This window comes from Octopus sinensis, linkage group LG3 (genome assembly GCF_006345805.1).
Source record: "Octopus sinensis linkage group LG3, ASM634580v1, whole genome shotgun sequence".
Taxonomy (NCBI): domain Eukaryota; kingdom Metazoa; phylum Mollusca; class Cephalopoda; order Octopoda; family Octopodidae; genus Octopus; species Octopus sinensis.
This window is the reverse complement of record NC_042999.1, coordinates 6,438,125-6,456,943: the sequence shown is the minus strand read 5'-3', so window position 1 is coordinate 6,456,943 and position 18,819 is coordinate 6,438,125. Positions and strand designations below refer to the sequence as shown.

Below are 18,819 nucleotides of genomic sequence, written 5' to 3'. Positions count from 1 at the left end.
TACCCACAAGGGGCTAAACACAGAGGGGACAAACAAGGACAGACAAAAGGATTAAGTCGATTATATCGATCCTCAGTGCGTAACTGGTACTTAATTTATCGACCCCGAAAGGATGAAAGGCAAAGTCGACCTCAGCGGAATTTGAACTCAGAACGTAGCGGCAGACGAAATACCGCATAGCATTTCGCCCGTCGTGCTGACGAGTCTGCCAGCTCTCTATGGTCTTTTACTTGCCTCAGTCTTTAGAGTGCGACCGTGCTGGGGCATCGATTTGAAGGGTTTAGTCAAACGAACCGACGCCAGTACTTGAAAATAAATGCGAGTACTTATTCTGTCGGTGGCTTTTGCCGAACCGCTAAGTAACGATTGTCAAGCGGTGGTAGGGGACAAACAGAGACACAAAGACACACACGCATACGTACATATACATACATACATACATATATATATATATATACATACATATATATATATATATATATATATATATATATATATTATATATATATATATATATATATATATATATATATATATATGTGTGTGTGTGTATGTGTGTATGTATATATAATCATTATCATCATCGTTTAAGGTCTGTTTTCTATGCTAGCATGGGTTGGACTGTTCGACCAGGGTCTGGGAAGCCAGGAGGCTGCACCAGGCTCCAGTTTGATCTGGCAGAGTTTTTACAACTGGATGCCCTTCCTAACGTCAACCACTACGTGAGTGTAGTGGGTGCTTTTCACATGCCAGCAGCACAGGGGCCAGAGGTGGCTGGCAAACAGCCACGATTGGTTGGTGCTTTTACATGTCACCAACATGGACGCCAGTCAGGTGCCTCTGGCAACTGTCACGTTCGGACGGTGCTTTTTACGTGTCACCGGCACAGGTGTCTTAACTACAATTTCCATTTGATTTTTATTTTGATGTTGGTGCTGACGTATTTGAATCAATAGGTCTCCTCAAGAACAGCGGGTCACTCTACGATCCAAGGTTAGCACAGCAGGCTGTCCTGAGAGCCATGAACTCACTTCATTTGTCGGGCCTTCGAAGTTACGGCATATCTCCAGAGGTGACTTTGAAGACCCGACAAATGAAGTGAGTTCATGGCTAGAGGCGAGCTATTCTATATATATATACATGTATGCACGCATGTCTGTGTGATGGGATTTGTTCAGCTTCTGTCTACCAAATCCACTCACAAGGACACGTTCAGAGGAGCAGGGGTCACTGACATGGGAGCTGTTGCTGCTGGCATCTTGTTTCAGCAAAATATCTAATGATGCTCCGGAGGGGATCTGTCAGACCCAGTGTTCCACCTTCACAATAATCCATGGTAATGCCGAGAAGGTTTCAAATGACATCAAAAATTTTCAGAGAACACTAGCAGAACTGAGAGTGTGTGTATATCAATTTATATTATTATTGTTATCTTCAGTGTATTCACAACTGTAATCACTGGTTCCCAACCCGCCCTTTTCTTCTGACGATGGGATGGGTTACAGATCACATTCTGTGCAATACAAAAAATGCACAGATTTACCTCTAATTTGCAACTTTCCCAGAAACAGCTGTAAAGTATCTGCACTTTCCCTATCCTGCACTTGTGAGTTTTTCTCCAGTGATCCCATGGATTTTACTTGTCTAGGTTAAATCAATGATAAGTACATCTCAAATTCAGACCTGCCTCATCATGGAGTATACCTATCTACGCCAAACCACTACGAACTTCCACCTTCCGATGTTTCCTGGTTTCCTTCTATATTCATATTCACACACACATTCATAACATGTAATGATAGGCGCAAACATGGATGTGTGGGAAAATACTTTACTTCCCAACCACATGGCTTCGGGTTCAATGTCACTGCGCAGCACCTCGGGCAAGTGTCTTCTATTATCATCAAGGTATCTACCATTTAAATCCACATCAGACCCCAGTTTAGCTGTAGTATTGATTCTCTGTTGAAAGAGGGCAATACCAAATGAGTCGCACTCTGCTGAACTCCTGATGAAGAACACACTGGTCACCTACGTGTGTCCAAACAGGTTGAGACGTATGTGTGTGTGTGTCCTTGCCTCCCTCTGCTGACTGAGCTATTTCAAGTGCCTTAACATCACAGTCACCCATGATAATGCTGTGAGTGTCCTGAGGTGTCTCGGTGATTCTCGTCCAGGGTCCATACATTTTTTTTTTAAATATTTATCTGCAATAAACTGCTTAGACTTCCTCAATAAACCAAAGATCTAAAAAAAATTTTCCCATGCAATTCCTAATAATTTTTAATCAAAAAATCAAATGGAAATTGTAGTTGTGATACCTGTGCCGGTGACACGTAAAATGCACGATCCGAACGTGGGCGTTGCCAGAACCGCCTTGACTGGATTCCGTGTCGGTGGCATGTAAAAATCACCAACCGATCGTGGCCGCTGCCAGCCTCCCCTGGCACCTGTACCCATGGCACGTAAAAAGCACCTACTACACTCTCGGAGTGGTTGGCGTTAGGAAGGGCATCCAGCTGTAGAAACACTGCCAGATCAGACTGGAGCCTGGTGCAGCCTCCTGGCTTCCCAGACCCCGGTCGAACCGTCCAACCCATGCTAGCATGGAAAACTGACGTTAAATGATGATGATAATGATGATGAAAAAAATAATAGGACTTTTAAAACACCATAGGTTCTGAGATTCCACCTTGGGTTAAAAAGTGGGTGAGAACCACTGGGATATCTTGACAAGTTCTAGGAAAGGAGATACCGTTTTTACTCAAGGTTGGGGGTTCTTTTTGATTTTAGTTAACTTCTCTCCACAACTGTAATGTTTCATGTCACAACTACAACCATTTTTTTTTAAGCGAAAGACTGCAGGATGAATTGGAGGGAATTTCTGCCACCCAAATAGGTATGGAGTATTTTTTTATTATTAATCAAAGCAGTCCTTCGGTGTTGGTCTACAAAGTGTGAGGTGACGACATCATTTATCTTTTTCAGCTTAGTCTCTTTATCTTTGACATGGGGGAAGCTTGTGTAAGGGAATGAAGTTGGAAAGACTTCCACCCGTCCCCCACCCCCATTTTCTCCCAAATTTGTTTATTAAATTTTTTTTTTTTTTTTTTCAAAAAAATCCCCGTTTTCGGATACGGGGGTTCCGGAAAATTGCCAAAAATCGGCATTGTGAAATCCCCCCACACAAACACTTTCTTCTCAACTTCTTCAATTTTGACTTTTTTCCCCAACACTAACCCTAAAACCGTAAGTACAGAGATGTTCTGAAATTTTTGTCCGAATCATGATGTCCGTATTTTTTCGCATATTAATAAAAAAAAAAATTCTGAAAAAAATTTTTACAGAAATTTTTGGAAATTTTTTTCAGAATCATAATCACCATATTTTTCCGCATATTTTGAAAAAAAAAATTTCTGACAAAAATTAAAAAAGTGAAGGAAATGAGGATGGAGGAGGTGGTAATTTAAAAATGCCGATTTTTACCAATTTTTTTGCAGATTCGTATTCCCCGTAGCTTTTATAAAGGGTGGGGTTTTTTTGGTGGGAGGACGGGTGAAAGTCTTGCCTGAAGGGAAGTCGTGCATCAATATCGAAGCATTGCTTTAATTTCTCGAAAAATAATTGATATTCGTAATTAGCTTAAAACACCACATGAGTAGAATAATTTTTTTAAAAATCTGCTCTGGTGTTTCAGACCCAAACAACCCCACCACACACTTTCTTAGAGTGTAGATGTCTCCTTTTTAATTATTTACTCATTTCTTTTTCATCATTTCCCCTTTTATTGCCAACTTCGTCGTAAATTCTGTTTTTAATTACGGTTTTAATTAGACAGGTGCGCGCACTGACTGTGAGCTCTCCTGTGTTAGAGGAAGACAACTATAAACACTCCAACACGTGGTAATCAGTTTCTTTAAAGGCTTCTCTCCTTCTCCTTAATTTAATTGTTTAAATTAAACCCCAATGTCATCTTCGACATTCCTGTAACCGAATCTATCACCAACTACAACCATTCTGTCTCTCTTATATACTCCGCCATCCTTTAAACAGGTTCCCGTCTCCAAGACAGACATGCCGGTTCTTTTAGGTGTCAAAGATGTTGCTGTACCAAAGACGACCGTCACATCTTCTTTTACCAATAAAATAGGTGGATACCCTGTGAGTACTAGAACGATTTTTTTGGTAAAAATTCTTCTTGTATTTCGTGATGAAAGTCTTGTCGGCATTCCTTCGATATAACTCGACAACTTTTGACAGTTCGGTTCGGATATCTTCGGTATATCTGGACAATTCCCTTCGGATATCTCCCTCACCTCTTGTCCAACGGGTGAATGGTTCCTACTACAAGGGAAAATATACCGAAGATATCCGAACCGAACCCTAAATTGCTATAAAATAGGAATTTTGTTTATGTTCTTCAGGTCATAACGTATTAATTCCAATAGTCCAAAAGATTTCGCAGACGAAATATGAAACTTCAAAACAGCTGGAATAATGTTGTTGACAATTTGGAATGATACATCAAACCGTCCAAGAATTTATATATATATAGAAAGTACTCTTTTAGAACTTATTATTTTGATGAGATTCTGTATAATGTAAACATGTGTGGCAATAAGTCTAAATAATTTAAAGAAACTTAGTAGAAACATTCGAAATTCTAGCAGCAGTTATTTTATTTTTGTTTTTCTATCGACATTGAAGAATATTGATATGTTATAAAATTCATTATAAAATTATTTTGGGGTTAATGCAGTTTCGCACCTCTCCTTGAAAAATGCATATAAAAAAAAATAAAATTTTGAAGGAGAGATTAACCCAAATTATAGCACAGAGACGTGGTGTTTACGGTTTATAGTAAAAAGTGACACTCGATGGGTTTTGAGGAAAATCTGCTGGCGGATTTTCCTAATTGCTGTCACGAATTACATAGAATTTCTTTTGTTCCGTCACATTCTGAAACACTTGTAATTGCCATTAAAATTTTAAAAATTAAAAAAAAAACAATTTGAAACATTTGTTTTTCAAATTTCTTATCCTCCACCTATACAAAACAAAAACGGTCAAACTAAAGCGACATGCATTTAAGCTGCGCACAAAATTATTCTAGGAATATATTGTAAAAATGTTTATGAATTTGCTTTGCAAGAATCCGCAACGAACGGAAGTCTTTCCAAGATTCCTGAAGTGAAACCTTGTGTTGGAACAGATATTCTTATATTTCGGGACGGTCATTTTATTTATCTATTTACACACACACACGCACACACACTAGCAGTATCGCCCGGTTTGTTTCGACCCTTTAGAATTGAAATTTTTGAAAAGTTTTGAAATTTTTGCATTACGTAGCTTGTTATTCTCTTTAAGTGAACATTTTTCTGGTTGAAATACACCGAAAAATGGCGACACAGCAGTCAAAAAATCTTTAAAAATAGGGATTTTCATAGAAAAAAAAAAGCACCTTTTTGATGTAAATAATTTTTGGTGTTAACATGGTCTGATTTGAATTTTATCTTCTACAGAAGGAAGAGCAAGCCTTTTTCTATCATACTTGATTTTGGTCAACTTGCGCTGCAGGGTCTCGGAGGAGATAGTGTTAGTTGAAGGCTACCAAACCTGCCAACTTCAGCTTATATATATATATATATATATTCGTTGTTCATTCGTTTATTATGGTTCTAATTTTTTCTTAGGTCCATTGTCTGGAAATCTTTCGTCACACATCTGTGACCTCTTCAGCGACTCTTCCATCCACATGCCTGTTCCTGTTCTGTTTAGTCCATTCTGGAAAGAGTTACTGAAGAGTTCACAGGTACGAGACGAAAGATTGTGTTTATTTGACAAGGAAGAATAAATGACCATCACGAAATATAACAATATCTGTTTCAACACATGATTCCACAACAAGAATCTTGCAAAACAAACTCATAAACATTTGATGGACTAATAACTGAATTGTTTAGAGAAATTAAAATTCCAGCAGCCCACCAGGCTAGAAGAGGTTTGCCCTTCCCTCAACTGTTTTACTAATTTTCTATTAACTGCGAATATCACACAAAAGACTTGAACCCCAACATTTTAGTTTGCCTCTGCCTGGCACATTGCTTGCATTCATTCAACAACTCTCGGATTTTAGTGTTGCAAATGTGGGCTTCTTTCTGAGATGTACAACCACATTTTATAGAGCAGGAATGCACATAGTATATTACTGGTATTTGTGATTTATCAGAGGTCAGCAACATTGATTCAGGCAACAGATGAATAGAAATGCAATTAGACATTTGGTCTAGCACTGTGCCAGTATCCTAATCTCTAGTCTTGTAAACATTGCTGTAGGTTTTTAGTTTCTGTGTGCCAGTGGAATGTTAAAAGCACATCTGAATGTGGGCTGTAACCGGCCCACTTATGAGTACCCCCCGTTCATTGGACCATGAACTTTGTTTGCGAAGATCTATTGAGGCAAGTGAAATCAAATCAAAATCACTGATGTGGCCTGATTGGCACTTGTGCCAGTCGAATGTTAAAAGCACGTCCGTTCATGATCATTGCCAAGGTCATGGATTGGCTCCCATGCCAGTGGCACGTGAAATGCACCATTCAAGCATGATTGTTGTCAGAGTCACCTTACCGGCACGTGAAAAACAACATTCAAGCGTGGTCGTTGCCAGTGCCATCGGACTGGCTCCTGTGCTGGTAGCATATAAAAAACACTTTTTGAGCGTGGTTGTTGCCAGAACTTCCTGACTGGCCCTCATGCCGGTGTCACGTAAAAGCACCCACTACACTCTCAGAGTGGTTGGCATTAGGAAGGGCATCCAGCTGTAGAAACTGCCAGATCAGATCGAGTCTGGTGCAGCCGCTGGCTCACCAGTATCAGTCAAACCGTCTAACCCATGCCAGCATGGAAAACTGACGTTAAACGATGATGATGATAATCTCTATTTAGATAAAATAACTGATTTCAAAATCCCAGACAGAGTCTCTGTAACTGGAATTCTTTTACTTGTTTTGGTCATTAGACTGTGGCTGTGCTGGAGTTCCACCTTGAAGAATATTAGTCAAACAAATTAACCCTACAGTTCTATATTCAAGAGATGAGGAATTATTTACATTTGACAGATTTTTGTCCTCATCTGGCATAGTGGTTAAGAGTGCAGGCTACTAACCCCAAGATTTCGAGTTTGATCCCAGGCAGTGACCTGAATAATAATAATAATAACATCGAAAACTACCTTAAGAATGAGAACCCTGGTTCGAAATTTCCCCAAGACACCTGAAAAAGGCTGGAGGGTACATCAGCCGAAACGTGTTAACAACAAACAAGATGAGAACAAATATCCTCATCTTTTGCAGTCACAGCATATCTCCAGATGTCTTGGTCTCTGTGAGGCCCATTGTTCGAAGGTCATGCTTGACCACCTCATCCCATGTCTTCCTGGGTCTACCTCTACCCCGGATTCCTTCAACTGTTTGGGAGTGGCACTTCTTCACACATATCTCTTCATCCATCCGTAGTACATGATCATACCAGCACAAACGTCTCTCTTGCACGCCACATCCGATGCTTCTTCCTGGTTCTACGTCTTCCACAGGTTCCCTCAACTGCTAGGGTGTGGCACTTTTTCACACAGCTATCCTCATCCATTCTTGCCACATGACCATACCAGCGCAGTCGTCTCTCTTGCACACCACATCTAATGCTTCTTAGGTCCAACTTTTCTCTGAAGGGACTTACACTCTGTTGAGCATGCACACTGACATTACACATCCATCGGAGCATACTGGCTTCATTCCTTGCAAGCTTATGCATGTCCTCAGCAGTCACGGCCCATGTTTCACTGCCATGTAGCATAGCTGTTCGTACACATGCGTCATACAGTCTACCTTTTACTCTGAGCAAGAGGCCCTTTGTCACAAGCAGAGGCAGGAGCTCTCTGAACTTTGCCCAAGCTATTCTTATTCTAGCAGCTGCACTTTCAGAGCATCCACCCCTGCTACTGACTTGATCACCTAGGTAATGGAAACTATCAACTACTTCTAGTTTTTCTCCCTGGAATGTGGCAGAAGTTGGTCTCTGCGCATTTTCAGTGTTTATTGCTCCTGAGCATCTGCCACATACAAAAACTATCTTCCCATATATATATATATATATATATATATATTATATATATATATATATACACACACACACACACATACACACACATAACAAGAAATAATATTTATCTCGTAATATAGAAATAAAAGGACTGCAAAAGAAGTACTCAAATATGAGATGAAAATGAAGAAGCATTGGTTATAGAACAAACATTAAATTCAGGTCAACGACTTTACATACAACACCACCACTCAAACATTTAATCATATATAAAAAACGCCATGGTCTACAAACACATAAAAAAAATAATACATAAAATCACAGAATGTAAAAATGTATATATTCTAATAAAATACAAATAGAATGGCTCTATTTGTATTTTATTAGGAAATATATATTTTTTTACATTCTGTGATTTTAAATAAAAATGGAACAAAAACGCAATAGAGGACATTAAAATGTTCGGACAGATAGACGATACAAAGGTGGACAAGAGAAACAACAATTAGGACAGGCAAAAACAGACAGGTCATTTGTGGCTCTCTTTCCTCAGTCAAGTTCCAGCAGTCATGACCATTTCGGGCAAGAGAGAGAGAGTGAGAGAAATTTCATAATGACGATGTTTTGTGTGTGTTTGATGAAGGTTTGGTGAATATGTATAAACTAGCAGTATCGCCCGGCGTTGCTCAGGTTTGTTTCGACCCTTTAGAATTGGAATTTTTGAAAAGTAAAAATTTTGCATTATGTAGCTTGTTATTCTCTTTAAGTGAACATTTTTCTGGTTGAAATACACCGAAAAATGGTGACACAGCAGTCAAAAAATTGTAAAAAATAGGGATTTTCATAGAAAAAAAAGCACCTTTTTGATGTAAATAATTTTTGGTGTTAACATGGTCTGATTCTATCATACTTTCAATTTTGGTCAACTTGTGCCGCAGGGTCTCGGAGGAGATAGTGTTAGTTGAAGGCTACCAAACCTGTCATACACAGACAATTCCAGCTTTATATATAGAGAGATTATAAGAGCAGTTTTTGTCTTAAGCACATTTCCTGCCTAATACTAATACTACAAATGATAACAATGACACCAATTTCTTACTTTCATCTCTAGGATCAGTTTACGGAGCCCCTTGCAGTACCGAAATGTTGTCAGTGTCAGCAGTCGATGTGTCAGATTGTCCAGTTGTATTGTCCCCTCATGCAGTCGTCTTATCACCGAACTTTACATCTGTTCTCCTGCATCAACACAACTTGTTGGGGTAAGAGTGAATGGTAAGTCACTGAAATTCTACATTTTTTTGGTTCTTTTAGTCATTTGAAGACCATCTTCTCTTCCTCCTTCTCCTTTTCATCATCATCATCATTTAACGTTCACTTTTTCATGTTTGCATGGGTCAGTCCAAATTTGTTGAAGTAGATTTTTTATGGCCAGACAGATATTCTTGCTGTTGCCAACCTTAGCCTGTTTCCAAGCAAGGCAATACTTTCCCATGGCCATGGCCAAGAGCACCATTCAAGCATGGTCAATGCCAGTGCCACCTGACTGGTTCCCATGCCAGTGGCATGTAAAAAGCACTATTTGAGCGTGGTCAATGCCAGTGCCCCCTGACTGATTTCCATGCCGGTGGCACATAAAAAGCACTATTTGAGTATTGTCGATGCCAGTGCCACCTGACTGGTTCCCATGCTGGTGGCACGTAAAAGACACTCCCGGAGTAGTTGGCGTTAGGAAGGGCGTCCAGCTGTGTAAACCTTGCCTGATCAGATTGGAACCTGGTGCAGCCTCCTGGCCTGCCAGTCCTCGGTCAAACCATCCAACCCATGCCAGCATGGAAAGTGGACGTTAAACTATGATGATGGTAGGTCTGGACAGATTTTATTGTGAGAAAATAAGTAAAGTTATATGAATCCTGTTATATTAATAGATTATGAACACTAAGGCTTGGCTGTGTGGTAAGAGGCTTGCTTCTCCACCACATGGTTCTGGGTTCAGTTCCCCTCTGGATACCTTGGGCAAGTGTTTTCTACTATAACCTTGAGCTGAACAAAACCTTGGTTGTGGATTTGGTAGATGGGAGTGGTTGGCATTAGGAAGGGCATCCAGTTATAGAAACCTTGCCAGATCAGATTGGAGCCTGGTGCTGCCTCCTGGCTTGCCGGTCCTCAGTCAAACCATCCAACCCATGCCAGCATGGGAAAGTGGACGTTAAACGATGATGATGATGATTTAGTTATTCCTGTAATCTCTTTGAGAGACATCAACATCACAATTTCCATCACCCAAGCCTTGAAATCAATTGATGAAATTCTCTAATTATGAGTAATTGTTTTTGTTTTTTTTTTTATTTTTAGCTGGAAAATTTTTCGTGAACAAAATTCTGAAGCAACTCCTGCTACTAATGCCTTCAACAACAATTCAGTAACTGAAAAAAAGGTTAAACTCGTTGATTCCTGGGGCTGTGACGATAATACTTGGGACGATGACATAGAGGTAGATGAATGGTGTGAGCAGCCGAGCAATGGTTTGGCCGAAAGTGATCTCAGCAAGATGATGGATAACAAATGTAAACTCGGTGAACAGGATGCAGAGACTAAAAACAGAGCGTGTGAGGAAATGAGCAAGTAAGTAAATAGCTAATTAACAAATTAATTACCACATATCCCACTGGCGGTTCATTACAAACTTTGCACAAGTGCCAGATGCACCACCAAATGGTACGTTTCCATAATTTGAGAAAATATTTTAGTCTATGGTTTCAAAGATATTTAAATAACATGGGTGCTAAATATTAAAGTTTTATTATGAAATATTGTAAAAATGCAAAAAAAATTATGCCTCCTTGTAATTAACCCTTTCGATACCAACCCAGATGAAACCGCCTCTGGATCTGTAGTACAAATGTCTTGTTTTCAAAAGTTCTGAATTAAAATCTTCCACCAAACCTTAGTCACAATTTATGTTCCTAACACTAGCTGAATGATAATGAAGTTATTTTACTAAATTCTTTGTTATATTTAAAATAATTGAAAGAAACACAGAACATCCCAAAAGAAATACAGTAATCAAAGGGTTAAACAGCATGCAGCGTGGTCAAAACGATGTGGTGTCACTGATAAGTTCTAGTAACAGGCAATGGTAGTTAACATGTTTAAACTACTTTTATACACATCGTGCTTGAGAAGGAAGAGCCATCAAGCCAAGTAAAATCGCAGTTATAGCAGATGGCACCCGTGCCAGTGGCACATAAAAGCACCCGTTACACTCACAGTGTGGTTGGCTCTGTAGTACAAGTGTCTTGTTTTCATAAGTTCTGAATTAAAATTGTCCACCAAACCTTAGTCACAATTTATGTTCAGCTGTAGAAGCCATGCCAAAACAGACTGGAGTCTGGTGCAACCTTCCAGCTTACTAGCCCCGGTCAAACCGTCCAACCCACACTAGCATGGGCAACGGACATTGAATAATGATGATGATCTTTGAGTTTACATTTGTCTTTCTTGAGTGACAGGTATGATATCATTTCCAGTTCTTAAAGCTGAGAGCTGGCAGAAACGTTAGCACGATTGGTGAAATGCTTAGTGGTATTTCGTCTGTCATTACGTTCTGAGTTCAAATTCCGCCAAGGTAGACTTTGCCTTTCATCCTTTCTGGGTTGATAAATTAAGTACCAGTTACACACTGAAGTTGATGTAATCGACTTAATCCCTTTGTCTGTCCTTGTTTGTCCCCTCTGTGTTTAGCCCCTTGTGGGTAGTAAAGAAATAAGAAGCATTAGCACACTGGGCGAAATGCTTATAACCTGAGTTCCTATCGCCTTTGTCTCCTATCTAAGGGCAATGGTTTATTTCTCATCCACTTTCAGTCTTGGAACTCAAGAAAAGCACTCTGCCCAATAAAACAACCCTGGCAGTTTCTGCAATTATTCATTTCACATGTATTGTTGATAAAACAGGACTTTAATCCAGCTAATTTCATCATCATCATTGTTTAACGTCCGCTTTTCATGCTAGCATGGGTTGGACGCTTTTGACTAAGGACTGGTGAACCAATCTTGATCTGGCAGAGTTTCTACAGCTGGATGCCCTTCCTAACGCCAACCACTCTGAGAGTGTAGTGGGTGCTTTTTACGTGCCACTGGCACGGGGGCCAGTCCGGCAGTACTGGCAATGACCTCGCTCAAATCTTTTTACATATGCCACCGGCACAGGTGCCTCAAGTTTTAGCACAAGGCCAGCAATTTCGAGGGAGGGGCTTTGTCGATTACCCCCCCCCCCCTCTCCATCCCAGTGCTCAACTGGTTCTTATTTTATCAACTCCAAAAAGATGAAGGGCAAAGTCAACGTTGGAGGAATTTGAGCTCAGAATGTAAAAGACGGACGAAATGCTACTAAGCCATCATGCTAACGATGATTCTGCTAGCTTGCTGCCTTCAATCCAGATTTATATAACAGATAATGTAACAACAATAAAATAATAATAATAATATAATGGACTATAGATTAGAATCCTTTAAGGACCAAATCTTCTCCTTCCAGTGTCTCGAAATTGTCTTAATGGAAACAGATGGTATTGTAGTTATCTCCCTTGCTTACAGTTTTAAAAGTTATTCTCTCCCTCACCTCCAGAGGGAACTGTTTAATTAATTAATTATTTAGTTAAACTTAATGGATCAAAGTTTTTCAAATCCTTCCATTATACACACACACACATATATAAAAAACACTTTCTCACTTTCTTGTAGTCTAGTTAGTGGTGAGTGGCATGGCTGAAGTGTCAAGCAAGCTTCTATGGAGGCTGAGTCAACAACTGAAGTTTCATTCCTGATTGTAGTTCTTTCATTTCCTCACCAAAATTTGAACAGATTTTATATCATTGAGGAATGTCTTCTCTTCTCATGGCAGATCAAGAAATTCTGTTCATCATACACTAGTTTGTTTTGACCCTTTAGAATTGGAATTTTTGAAAAGTAAAAGTATTTTGCATTATGTAGCTTGTTATTCTTTTTAAGTGAACATTTTTCTGGTTGAAATACACTGAAAATGGCGACACAGCAGTAAAAAATAGGAATTTTCATAGAAAAAAAGCACCTTTTTGATGTAAATAATTTTTGGTGTTAACATGGTCCGATTTGAATTTTTTCTTCTACGGAAGGAAGAGCAAGCCTTCTTCTATCATACTCTCAAATTTGGTCAACTTGCGCCGCAGGGTCTCAGAGGAGATAGTGTTAGTTGAAGGCTACCAAACCTGCCATACGCAGGCAACTTCAGCTTTATATGTATAGATTGGTATGTGGAAGGAAGTAATTATTGATCTTTGTTAATATACTTTAGCCTGTTAGCAGGATCATTAGCACTTCATCTGTCTTTACATTCTGAGTTCAAACTCCACCAAAGTCAACTTTACTTTCCATCCTTTCAGGGTCAATGAAATAAATACCAGCTGTGCACTGGGGTTGATGTAATTCTACTTGCCCACTCCCTGAAATTGTGCCAAAATTGAGACCAATATATCTTAGACTTCCTTTAATTTTCTTTATCCTAATGCCAACCACTTTACGGTGTGTACTGGATGCTCTTTTACATGACACCCTCACCTGGGTTTTGTATGTGCCAGCAGTACCTTTATTTCCTGTAAAGTTTATTTTTCTTTTGTCTCAACACAGAGTTCATAAAAGAATATGGCATTGGCCATGTTGAGTTTCATCATCACCATCATCGTCCGCTTTCCATGCTGGCATGGGTTGGACGGTTCAACCGAGGTCTGGGAAGCCAGGAGGCTACACCAGGCTCCAGTCTGATCTGGCAGAGTTTCTACAGCTGGATGTCCTTCCTAACACCAACCACTCTGTGAGTGTAGTGGGTGCTTTTTACGTGCCACCAGCACAGGTGCCAGGGGAGGCTGGCAGCGGCCACGATCGGTTGGTGCTTTTTACGTGTCACCGGGACAGGTATTCTAGTGAACAGAATGGCCAAATGATTCAGAAGTTCACTTCACAATTCTGCCGTGCCAGCCGCAAGCCTTGTCAATGAAATTAAGTTGACGAAAACTCTGTGAAACCCCATCAACTGAAGACAAGGAAATTCCCTGATCCATTGGGAATTACTGCTAAGATGCTTAAAATATGTGGCAGAGTATGATATGGCCCAGGTTGTGCAGGAAGAGGTCATAACCAATGACAGGGAGGAGATGCCTTAGATAGAAGCAACCCCAGAGGCATCAAATTGTTGGAGCAGGTCATGAAAGTCACAGTGTTCAGATTACTCTGTCAAATATAATGCTTGTTTATTCACATTGTTTTGAATTAATCCTGCATTATCTTGTAATTCTGAGAATTTGATGATGTGAGGATCAGAATCGAAATCGATCAATGGAAATTGCAGCTGAGTTACCAGTGCCGGTGGCACGTAAGAGAACCATCTGTTCGTGACCGTTGCCAGCGCCGCCCCGACTGGCCTCGTGCCGGTGGCATGTAAAAAGCACCATCCGCTCGTGTCCGTTGCCAGCTTCGCCTGGCCCCCGTGCCGGTGGCACGTAAAAGCTCCATCCGTTCGTGGCCGTTTGCCAGCTCCGTCTGGCACCTGTGTCGGTGGCACGTAAAAAGCACCCACCACACTCGCGGAGTGGTTGGTGTTATGAAGGATGTCCAGCTGTAGAAACACTGCCGGATCAGACTGGGCCTGATGCAGCCTTCTGGCTTCACAGACCCCAGTTGAACCGTCCAACCCATGCTAGCATGGAAAGCGGACACTAAATGATGATGGTTTATTTTGAGGATGTCATTGTAGGATATGAGTGAGAGGCCTGATCTGGATGGTTTGAACATAAAAGAAGGAGAAAATTTGGACCGGATGTGGCCAGTTTAAATGCTAAAGGGTTAACGAAGTTTAGAACATAGAAGCTGTGTCACAGTCTGACAGAAACAGGTGGAGATTATGTTTTGTGTGTGTAAGAGAGAGATTAACACATTTTTTTGTCATTCAGCTGGAGTTAAGTTGTCTTCCTTTACACTAAATGTGACTTTTTGTTCTTTCAAGATTTGATAAGATAAGAACCAGATTAAAGTTAAAACCCAACATGGCTGTAATCCAGTGACTTGAGATATTTAGCCATAACTGACATTTCTAACTTGTGTAGCCTCCATTTCCCAACTGTGTGCTTAAATGAAGCCAAGAAAGCATATCGTATTGCCCAATGCATCTGGGGTATTCTTAACAGGGCCGGACATGCGTGGCTGCAATCTCATTTTAGTTGCTGGGTCTTATCTATAAACTAGCAGTATAGCCCGGCATTGCTCGGGTTTGTATTCTTTTCAACCCTTTAGAATTGGAATTTTTGAAAACATGAAACTCTTTATTCTCACACGATTTCATTAGCTTTAATATCAATTAAAAAAAAGAAATTATAAATCTTGATTGTCTTTAACATCTACTTTCCATGCTGGCATGGGTTGGACAGTTTGAAAGGAGCTGCCAATCCCCAAGAGCAGCACCTGGTTCCATTGTCAATTTTGGAATGGTTTCTTCACCTGCATGCCCTTCCTAATGCCCACCACTTTAGTGAGTACATGGTACTGGCATGTGAATTGAATTGTTTTTGTTACAGAAAAATGTTTTTCTTAGTTGATAAAATAAATTTCTCCCTCTTCTGAAATTAAGATCATACTATTTATTTATATATGTATATATATTTTTTCTTTTTCTTAATAAAGTTGCTTCCCACAAACGAGCTCAACTTCCCACCAAAACCATCAACTAAATTACAAAGATGAACCGTGCCTCAAGCCTTATTATTTAAATGTATACGAAGAATCAGAAGAAGCCAGTCACTCTGAGCACATCCAACAGCTTCTGGAAAACTATAAAGAAAAAGAAGGAAAAGCTTACGAAGAAATGATCAGTGCTGCTCAGTGAGTTTAGAACACCTTGTGATGGTTCTGTGACCTTTTTTTTTTTTTTTATATCATGATTGTTTAACATCCATTTTCCATGCTGGCATGGGTTGGATGGTTTGACTGAGGTCTGGAGAGCCAGCGACTGCTCCAGGCTCCAATCTGATCTGGCAATGTTTCTACAGCTGGATGCCCTTCCTAATGCTAACCACTCTTTAGAGTGTAGTGGGTGCTTTTTACGAGCCCCTGGCACAGGAGCCAGTCAGTTGGGCCTAGTATTGATCACATTTAGATAGTGCTTTTACATGCCACCGGCACAGGGGCCAGTCGGGGGTTACTGGCATCAGCCATGTTCGGATGGTGCTATTTGCATGCCACCGGAATGGGAGCCAGTCAGGGGGCACTGGCCACAGCTACGATATTGGTTTTACTAGACTCAAAAGGTCTTCGCAAGCATATCGTATCACCCAGTGCATCAGGGGTATTCTTAACAGGGCCGGACATGCATGGCTGCAATCTCATTTTAGTTGCTGGGTCTTATCTATAAACTAGCAGTATAGCCCGGCATTGCTCGGGTTTGTATTCTTTTCAACCCTTTAGAATTGGAATTTTTGAAAAGCAAAAATTTTGCATTATGTAGCTTGTTATTCTCTTTAAGTGAACCTTTTTTTGGTTGAAATACACAGAAAAATGGCGACCCAGCAGTAAAAAAATCGTAAAAAATAGGGATTTTCATAGAAAAAAAAGCACCTCTTTGATGTAAATAATTTTTGGTGTTAACATGGTCCGATTTGAATTTTTTCTTCTACGGAAGGAAGAGCAAGCCTTCTTCTATCATACTCTCAATTTTGGTCAACTTGCGCCACAGGGTTTCGGAGGAGATAGTGTTAGTTGAAGGCTACCAAACCTGCCACACACAGACAACTTCAGCTTTATATATATAAAGACATAATTTTACTCAAGCTGGAAAAAAAATTCAGAAACTTACTCAGTTTCACGTAACTGCTCAGACTTGTGTTCTGAATACTCACAACCATTTGACAAATGGTTAGAGGAAATTCTGAGTAACCATTCTTGAAGTTCCCTCAGCTTCAACAGAAATACCATATTTTAAGTCTACCTTTGGAATTTGAGAACTATTTTCTCCACCAGATTTTGCACCTGTGTAAACGTGTGTCTCTGTCTGTGTGCATACACACATGATTTCATCTATCAGCTTAACAAAGCAGTAATTCAAGTCTTTGTTTCCACAGGGTGGGGAAAACTTCCGGTGGATGTACAGAAACCTATGAAAAGACCAACGTGCAACATGGAGATAAATCTGTCTACAAATTTTATAAAATTCTATCAAAATGGCCAGAACAGTGTGTAAGGTAAACCTATATCTTAATTGCATCATATGACATAATAGTTTTACACTGTATGTGTGTGTGTATATATATAATAATTAATGATTTTATTTCTTTAATAAATATTGTTTAATTCTATTTGATTATTTATTTAACAATTATTGTTGACCTGAGGACTATACTTTTAAATTGAATTGTTTTTCAATTAAATTTAATTGTAATTCGAATTGAAATTATAGCCATGAAACATACGTAGTCTTTTTACTTATTTATATATTGTTTATTCATTTTTGTACTTTTTGTGATCTAGATAAATGTTTTTTCTTTGATTTGTCTATCATTGTTTGAATTACATAATAGTGGTTTTTCTCTAATTTATATATATATATAGAGGAGTTTACATATGTATTCCATCTTTCGTAATGTTGAACAGGTATGAGCTTGGTGGGAAACCAGTCACATTAACAAAGAACGCTCCTGATCCAGGCTGCTGTAGTTATTGTGGAGCCGACCGACAGTTTGAATTCCAGTTGATGCCAGCTCTTGTCAAAGACCTCAATCTTCTTGGTAGCAATGGTAAGTTAGAGTTGCCACAATCTTAAAACCTGGCATTACTTAGCCACTTGTTTCACCATGGAGCATAGAACTGAATGCATTTCGTATCTTTCAGATTGTGCTGTAGAGTTTGGAACCGTCATTTGCTACAGTTGTTCACTGAGTTGTTGGGACGACCAGAAGGACAAATGGAGAGAAGAAGAATGTTTTGTACAAGACGAACAATCTATGTAACACCAAAAAAAAAAAATACTAAGAAGCTTTGAATGGTACAAAACAATTGGCTGTATACCTGTTGTAATTTAGTCATCCATATAGTCTGATAATATTTCGGAATAAAATTCCTTCAGATATTCTTAGAATCACTGCTTGGAAAACCGATCATAGCAGTGACTCCATCTAAGAATATCTGAAGAAGGAATTTTATTCCGAAATATTATCAGACTAAATGGATGACTAAATTACAACAGATATATAGGCCATTGTTTTGTACCATTCAAAACTTTTTATTTTTTACAAACAATACACAATGCTTCAAGCGAACTACAATACTCTCCTACAAAAAATACTTTTCAAATTTTTCTCAAATATAAATTATGTGTCAAAGTCAAAACTGCATTCAGTGCAGCACTGGCCTGAAAATTAAAATTAATTTATGAAACTTTGTCATCGTTTTAAGCCCTTTTTTTCAGATTTATCATCAGTGTAAATACTTTTTGGTTTTATACATGGGTCCTGTCCATTTCTACCAACTCCCTTGGCAGGTTTAAGAGTGGGAGGGAACAAAGCTATAGGAGGAATCTGAGAGGATTTTGGATTTCCAGTAAAAACTAACTTTGGATCATAAAAGAAATTACAAGATATTCATTAGTTGAAGTATTTATAAAAGAGAGGCAAACTTTGTGGTACATTATTAATCAAATGT

At 39.4% G+C, this 18,819-nt stretch overlaps 1 protein-coding gene across 2 annotated transcripts; it reads left to right on the top strand.

The window, feature by feature from the left end:
• The first annotated feature begins 3,846 nt into the window (after positions 1–3,846).
• LOC115209757 (programmed cell death protein 2-like) lies at positions 3,847–18,211 on the top strand. Of its 2 annotated transcripts, XM_029778269.2 has the most exons (7): positions 3,849–4,161; positions 9,213–9,373; positions 10,454–10,723; positions 15,811–16,008; positions 17,244–17,363; positions 17,773–17,915; positions 18,010–18,211. In XM_029778269.2, the coding sequence occupies exons 1-7, from the start codon at positions 4,075–4,077 to the stop codon at positions 18,126–18,128; spliced, it is 1,098 nt and encodes a 365-aa protein (XP_029634129.1). In that variant the 5' UTR covers positions 3,849–4,074; the 3' UTR covers positions 18,129–18,211. The 2 variants fall into 2 exon arrangements, with proteins under 2 accessions (XP_036356734.1, XP_029634129.1); XM_036500841.1 differs by lacking the exon at positions 17,244–17,363 and having other exon boundaries at positions 3,847–4,161.
• Positions 18,212–18,819: the final 608 nt, after the last annotated feature.

Bases quoted from the DNA above. Each gene is read 5' to 3' on its own strand.
- LOC115209757 (XM_029778269.2), top strand. From the start codon at position 4,075: ATGCCGGTTCTTTTAGGTGTCAAAGATGTTGCTGTACCAAAGACGACC. The intron at 4,162-9,212 runs GTGAGTACTAGA...TTTCATCTCTAG, and splicing joins ATAAAATAGGTGGATACCCT to GATCAGTTTACGGAGCCCCT. The intron at 17,916-18,009 runs GTAAGTTAGAGT...CGTATCTTTCAG, and splicing joins CAATCTTCTTGGTAGCAATG to ATTGTGCTGTAGAGTTTGGA.